At 40.4% G+C, this 7,572-nt stretch overlaps 1 protein-coding gene across 1 annotated transcript; it reads left to right on the top strand.

Annotated features, from left to right (window-relative positions):
• LOC120534436 (pentraxin fusion protein-like) lies at positions 1-1,246 on the top strand. Its single transcript, XM_039762009.1, has one exon. It carries the CDS (start codon positions 334-336, stop codon positions 1,000-1,002), a length of 669 nt encoding a protein of 222 aa, XP_039617943.1. The 5' UTR covers positions 1-333; the 3' UTR covers positions 1,003-1,246.
• The last annotated feature ends 6,326 nt before the right edge of the window (positions 1,247-7,572 follow it).

Below are 7,572 nucleotides of genomic sequence, written 5' to 3' on the forward strand. Positions count from 1 at the left end.
TGTGCAATGGTGGAGGTGGCATCAAATTTTAACTTTGTTAAGGTATGTCTTGACATGATGAGTGCTCAATTGGAGCTTTTTACAATGTTCCAATCAGAATGGAGGCAACGTTTATTGGTGTATGTAGTTAGTCACTGTATAAGCCTTGAATCGTAGCACTATGTATACGTTATATAAATAATATTTTCTTGTCCCTTTCTTTTGGTTTGCAGCATTGAACAGTAGTTGGGCATTGAAAGGTATATTTTGATATTTCACAGTACGTGTCACCAGTTACCAGCATCATGATGTGAAAACGATGTAGAAGAGCACTTCAACTGTTGTTGATGTTAAATGGTATTATTTTCAGAAGCTTTGAATAAAACTTTAAAAGGATTTTGTTTTTATTTCACAGGTCCTCAGAAGAAGTCTCTGATTTTCCCTGAGGAAACTAACAGCAGTTATGAGATCCTTCATCCTGTTAAGCCCATGAGCCTCACAGCCTTCACACTTTGCATGCGCCTCGCTTCAGAGTTACCCAACAAACGAGACACTATCCTGTTTTCCTATTATATGGCAGGAGATGCACTAAATCTGTGGAGTGAACCTGGAGTTTTTACTTTGTACTTGCTTAACTCAACTCCTGCAAGTTTCAGGTTTCCTCAGCTCAGCACATTCTGGACAAATCTGTGTGTAACATGGAAGTCATCATCTAGATTGACTACCTTTTGGGTGAATGGCAGGAGGAGTGTCAGGAAAGTTTATAGACAGGGACACCAGATTCAAAAAGGGGGAAGTGTAATTCTCTGTCAAGATCAGGATAGATGGGGGAGATCATTTGAGAGCACTCAAAGCTTTACTGGAGAAATAACCAACGTTCATCTGTGGGACTATGCGCTATCGTCTGATGAAATACTCAGTGCTAGTGAAGGATATACTGAGCCCGAAGGAAACGTAATTGATTGGAATTCTGTGGAGTATGAAGCTAAAGGAAATGTATTAATAGAACCTGTCAATGACTAGGACTCTAGCATGTAATGTTGTTTTTTCTTAAATGCGGCCAATGAATTTTAGTCATTTTTATCATAATGTTCTTAAATAAAGAAGTGGCAAGACTTGAAGTTGTGCCAAGAGTTTTAAAATGTGGGACTGTGTGTTTTCATCTGATAAAATATATGCCGGCAATAAACAACATGCTTAACCCAAAGGGAATGTGACTCATTGGCTCTCTGGAAATGTTTTAATAAAAGCAGTTAATGACAAGGCATCCGGTTGGTAATTTAGTTCTTCTGAGATGTTGTGAATGAATTTCAGTCAATCACACCAACCTGTATGTACAAACCGGATTCCAAAAAAGTTGGGACACTATACAAATTGTGAATAAAAACTGAATGCAATGATGTGGAGGTGCCAACTTCTAATATTTTATTCAGAATAGAACATAAATCATGGAACAAAAGTTTAAACTGAGAAAATGTATCATTTTAAGGGAAAAATATGTTGATTCAGAATTTCATGGTGTCAACAAATCCCAAAAAAGTTGGGACAAGGCCATTTTCACCCCTGTGTGGCATCTCCCCTTCTTCTTACAACACTCAACAGACGTCTGGGGACCGAGGAGACCAGTTTCTCAAGTTTAGAAATAGGAATGCTCTCCCATTCTTGTCTAATACAGGCCTCTAACTGTTCAATCGTCTTGGGCCTTCTTTGTCGCACCTTCCTCTTTATGATGCGCCAAATGTTCTCTATAGGTGAAAGATCTGGACTGCAGACTGGCCATTTCAGTACCCGATCCTTCTCCTACACAGCCATGATGTTGTGATTGATGCAGAATGTGGTCTGGCATTATCTTGTTGAAAAATGCAGGGTCTTCCCTGAAAGAGATGACGTCTGGATGGGAGCATATGTTGTTCTAGAACCTGAATATATTTTTCTGCATTGATGGTGCCTTTCCAGACATGCAAGCTGCCCATGCCACACGCACTCATGCAACCCCATACCATCAGAGATGCAGGCTTCTGAACTGAGCGTTGATAACAACTTGGGTTGTCCTTGTCCTCTTTGGTCCGGATGACATGGCGTCCCAGATTTCCAAAAAGAACTTTGAATCGTGACTCGTCTGACCACAGAACAGTCTTCCATTTTGCCACACTCCATTTTAAATGATCCCTGGCCCAGTGACAATGCCTGAGCTTGTGGATCTTGCTTAGAAATGGCTTCTTCTTTGCACTGTAGAGTTTCAGCTGGCAACGGCGGATGGCACGGTGGATTGTGTTCACTGACAATGGTTTCTGGAAGTATTCCTGAGCCCATTCTGTGATTTCCTTTACAGTAGCATTCCTGTTTGTGGTGCAGTGTCATTTAAGGGCCCAGAGATCACGGGCATCCAGTATGGTTTTACGGCCTTGACCCTTACGCACAGAGATTGTTCCAGATTCTCTGAATCTTCGGATGATGTTATGCACAGTTGATGATGATAGATGCAAAGTCTTTGCAATTTTTCGCTGGGTAACACCTTTCTGATATTGCTCCACTATCTTTCTGCGCAACATTGTTGGAATTGGTGATCCTCTACCCATCTTGGCTTCTGAGAGACACTGCCACTCTGAGAAGCTCTTTTTATACCCAATCATGTTGCCAATTGACCTAATTAGTGTTTATTGGTCTTCCAGCTCTTCGTTATGCTCAAATTTACTTTTTCCAGCCTCTTATTGCTACTTGTCCCAACTTTTTTGGGATTTGTTGACACCGTGAAATTTTGAATCAACATATTTTTCCTTTAAAATGATACTCGGATTAAACGTTTGATCTGTCATCTACGTTCTATTATAAATAAAATATTGACATTTGCCATCTCCACATCACTGCATTCAGTTTTTATTCACAATTTGTTTAGTGTCCCAACTTTTTTGGAATCCGGTTTGTAGTTTTCCTAAACAAAGTCCTGTACCAGACTATCACAATGTGACGTTGACAGAGATCAGCACCAGAATCTCTCAATCTGAACATTTCTGCATTGGCTTTTTACCGAAAATGTCAAAATTCTTTTTTGCTTCCCAAAGTGTTGAAAACATACAACTAACAAATGTATAAACACTCTATGTGATCATTTTGAAGTGCACGACACAGTTCAAGGCAACAAAGTACATGCATTGCTAAGTCAAGCTGTTTGCAGAACGTGTTGCACTGCTCATAGCACTCTCATTGCCACTTTCTTTTGACAGCTCAGATCTTCATCTGACAGTGCAGAATGTGAGTCATGAGCAATACACAAATACACATCCTCTGTGAAGGATTTCTTTTGATGAAAGCCACTTGCTGGTATTTGTTATCACACTACAAGGAAACGATTGCTCGAAGTGTAGATGACTCAGTTTATCTCGTGGTCTCTGTTAGCCATCTAGTGGATAAAACTAAATAATGCATTGAAAGGTAACTTTTCTTGACATTAAACTTCCCTGTGCCACTGAATACAGGAATTTCTTACAGAGACACCCTAGAGAGTTCATGTTAAAGAACACAATCTCCAGCACTATCATGCTGAGCACTAGAACCCCACGGGGCTGTGTACTTGGCCCACTTCTGTTCGCTCTGCTGACTCACGCTGTACACAGCACTAACACCATCATTAAGTTTGTCACAATAATGTAGGGTCGTATGAGCAATGGGGTGGAATCTGCTCACAGAATGGAGAAACAGCAATTGGTGGACTGGTGCAAGTGCAACACTCTATCTCTTAATGTGGAAGAGATGAAAGAGATGATTGTTAACTTCTGGAAGGCCACATCTCACTGCACATTGAGGGCTCTGAGGTAGAATTGGTCAAGAGCACCAAATTCCTTGGTGTGAACCTGGCAGCTGACCTTACTTAGTCATTTAACACCACCTCCATAGCCAACAAGGCACAACAGTATATTCATTCCCTTCAGCAGCTGAAAAAGGTAAGCCTATCTCCTCCCATTCTAAGCACGTCCTACAGGGGCACCATCAAGAGCATTTTGACCAGCTGCATCAGTGTTTGGTTTGGGAACTGCAGTGTCTCTAAACATAAGGTCATATAATAGACAGCAGAAAAGATCATTGGGACCTCTTTGTCCTCCATTAAAGTGATCTTTACTAAGCATTGCAGAAATGGAAAAGACAAAAGATGATTGTTGACTTCAGGAAGACCCATGCTGTCCACACCTCACTTCACATCAAGAGCTCTGTGGTGGTACTGGTTAAGAGCACCAAATTCCTTGATGTGCACCTGGCAGCTGACATTGCTTGGTCAAATAACACCACATCCATTGACAAGAATCTGCACTGGCATCTCTATTTCCTACAGTGGGTAACAAAAGCAAGCCTTCCTCCCTCTCATCTTCACATCCTACAGGGCACTATCAAGAGCACTCTGGCCAGTTGCATCAGTGTTTGCTTTGGGAATTGCAGTGTCCTACAATGAATAGTGCACACTGCAGAAAAGTTGGTGGGACCTCTCTGCCCTTCATTTAAGAGATCTTTATAAAGCATGGCATCCACAAATCCTATAGTATTGTGCATGACCTCTCACTCCCCTCTCACGTCTGTTTGTCCCATTAACATCTGGCAGAAGGTACTGTAGCATCTGAACCAGTTCTGCTAGGATTTGCACAAGCTTCTAACATTTGGCCTTCCAGATTCTGAACTCTGTGCTGTCCACCTACCCTCAGATCTGTTCCTAGTAACAAATTTATATGCAGCACATTTGTTACACTTGTCACTCCTGTTGTTTTTTTTTAATTTATTATTTATTTGTTTATTACAGTCTATTTTAAATCATTACTATCTATTCACTTACCTATTTATCTATTTATAGTTTAGTATAGTTATTTACCAGTCTTGGACTTGTCCTTTGAATGGTATTTTGTGCCACTGTTTGCTACAATACACTGTATGGATGGCATGACAGTAAAGCCACTTGACTTGGTGACTAAAAGCACCAATCACATGACCATAATAATCAGAACAGCGTCATCTGCAGACACCTGACTAAATCCTAAGGAACACTTATAAGACCATTGTACCTTTATAACCCACTCGAAACTGGTTCAGTTCCTCCTTCCCCCTTGTTTTCAATGCATTTGCAAAGTTCAGCAACATTCCAGATTCATGATTTCATGGTTTGCTGCTGATCAATAAGAATCATCTTCCCAATACATTACAGTTTATGTCCTAACTCCCATTTCAACACCTCCATCTCTAATTTTGAAAAGATTTTTTTTTATTTATTAACCATGCAGTGTACAGGTCCACATTTACTACAGGCAGCCATTTTCTTGGCTTAGCTGCTAGAACAGTGTGATGTGTGACATCATCATCATTGGGGTGTTTCCCAATTTAATAAATTATGATAATTTTTCGTAACTTACATGAATTTGTTTTTTTTTCATTTTAGAATACTTCTTCATGGAGGACTGAACCCCAATTTTTAGGTTTTTTTTTTTCTTTCTGAAAAGTTTGATTTCTTTTTTTTTATTATGCTGTTCTTTGTTATTCCCTGTGGTGTTTTTGTTGTTTTTCAAATATCATTTTGTGTATGATGCTGTTTTCAGTTTGTTTAAATTTGATGTGTTAATTATTGTTTGGTTTGATCTCCTGCCAGTGTTTTTGTTATCTGTCCTGTCCCCTCTATGTGAAGCCCAAGGAGGTGGGGCTGCCTAATTGTGCAGTTGAAGGACTGTATCCAGCAGTATAAAGTGAGAGCCTGCTGTGCAACTTCTTCTTTTTGTTTATTTGGTTTGGATTCCTGGCTTTTAGGATTTGCTCTTTCTCATTGACTTGTCTAGCTTTTAAGCCCTGCTTCATTTTTAAGGCATGGCTTTCTAACTTGTGTTCTTTGGATTTGTTTCCTTTAGGATTTTGCCTTTTTTAGACAAAACCTTTTTTCTCTTTTTCCCTGCCTTCCCTTTTTGGCTTTTTATTTTTACTTCTTTAATAAATCCTCTAAGGACCTTTGTTTTTGTTGAGGTTTGTGGTGTCCCTTTTCTCTATTCAGGGCATTTCTGAACTTTTGATATATAAAAGGCATAGACCATTTGTTAAGACTGTTCAGGCTGTAAGCCTGCCATTTGAATTTTGGAGCTAGGCTACCTGGGGTGAGGCCTATCCAGTGGATCCAGACATGTAAAGAGGACAGTTCTGACTTTTGTTTATATAGTTTGTCTGAGTCTGTAGGGTGCAGTAGGTTGAAACATGCAGAGGCTTCAGTTTACTGTTAAAGCTGCACTTTGAGCTTCCAAAATGGTTGTGTTTTGTGAACTTTAAAATAACAGTGTGGATCCACTGTACTAATTCCCATCTTTATTTAAAAACTTTATAATCATGTTCCCCCTTAAGTCTTGTTTTGCTTAAATGGGAAAACTTTAACTTCTTCAATCTTTCCTCACAGCTCATACCTCTCAGTCTTTAATCAGCCCAGTTGGTCTTCTCAGGACTTTCTCTAGTGCTGCTGTGTCTTTTTTGTTTTGTAATATGGAGACCAAATCTACACACAGTACTCCACGTGAGGCCACACTGGTCTGTTACATAACTTAAGCATAACATCCCTTGACTTGTATTCTACACAGAAGGGAGCTATATAACTAAAGTCTTCTTAACTGCTTCTGTAACACTGTCCTGTCCTGTATGACTCCTAGGTCATTCTCATGAGGTGTGCTTTTAAACACTTTATTTTGAAATCCAACATAAGAAAAACAGAATAGAGCCGGGTCAGTTGCAGATCATGTAACAAACGAATGCAATAAGAGGAGCTAATCAAAAACTTGAGCAGGGATATGCTGGATTAGAGTCGTGACTCTGTAGTCTGGATTTAAAAGCTGAGAACTTCTTATACAAGCAGGCAGATCATTCCACAGCTTTGGGGTCCTGCAAATAAAAACTTGACCTCCCACTGTTATTTTATTAATACTTGTAATCTTTAGTGGATCAGCATCTTGAGATTGTAATGAGTGCTCTGATTTGTACATAATGAGATAAATATGGTACATACATTACAGCAATTTGGATGAGAACAGCCAATTCAGCACAAAAGGCTCTTTAATTCGGTCCATCTACTATCTCCAAAATGACATCAGGTCGAGATTTGAAGGCCCTCAAAGTCCTACTGTCTACCACAGTGCTTGACCATGCACCCATGTTCTTGTTTGATAGATTTAAAGTGATAGCTGGTATCCACCGCATTAATCCATCCATCTATCCATTATTCTGCTAAATCCCAACCACAGAGTCATGGGGGTCCGGTGCTGCCAATCCCAGCCAACACAAGGCGCAAGGCAGGAAACAAACCCTGGGCAGGGCACCAGCCCACCGCAGGGCATACACACAGGCACACACCAAACACGCACTAGGGACAATTTAGGATCGCCAATGCACCTAACCTGCATGACTTTGGACTGTGGGAGGAAACCCGCACAGACACGAGGAGAACATGCAGACTCCACGCAGGGAGGACCTGGGAAGCAAACCCGAGTCTCCTAACTGCAAAGCAGCAGCGCTACCCACTGCACCACCGTGCCACCCACTGCATTAATCCCTTTCATAATTTGAAACATTTCAGTCATGTCATCTCTTACT

This window comes from Polypterus senegalus, chromosome 8, assembly GCF_016835505.1.
Source record: "Polypterus senegalus isolate Bchr_013 chromosome 8, ASM1683550v1, whole genome shotgun sequence".
NCBI classification, from domain to species: Eukaryota; Metazoa; Chordata; class Cladistia; order Polypteriformes; family Polypteridae; genus Polypterus; species Polypterus senegalus.

What these genes read in the sequence shown, in the direction of transcription:
- LOC120534436 (XM_039762009.1), top strand. Translation starts at nt 334, where the DNA reads ATGGTATTATTTTCAGAAGCTTTGAATAAAACTTTAAAAGGATTTTGT.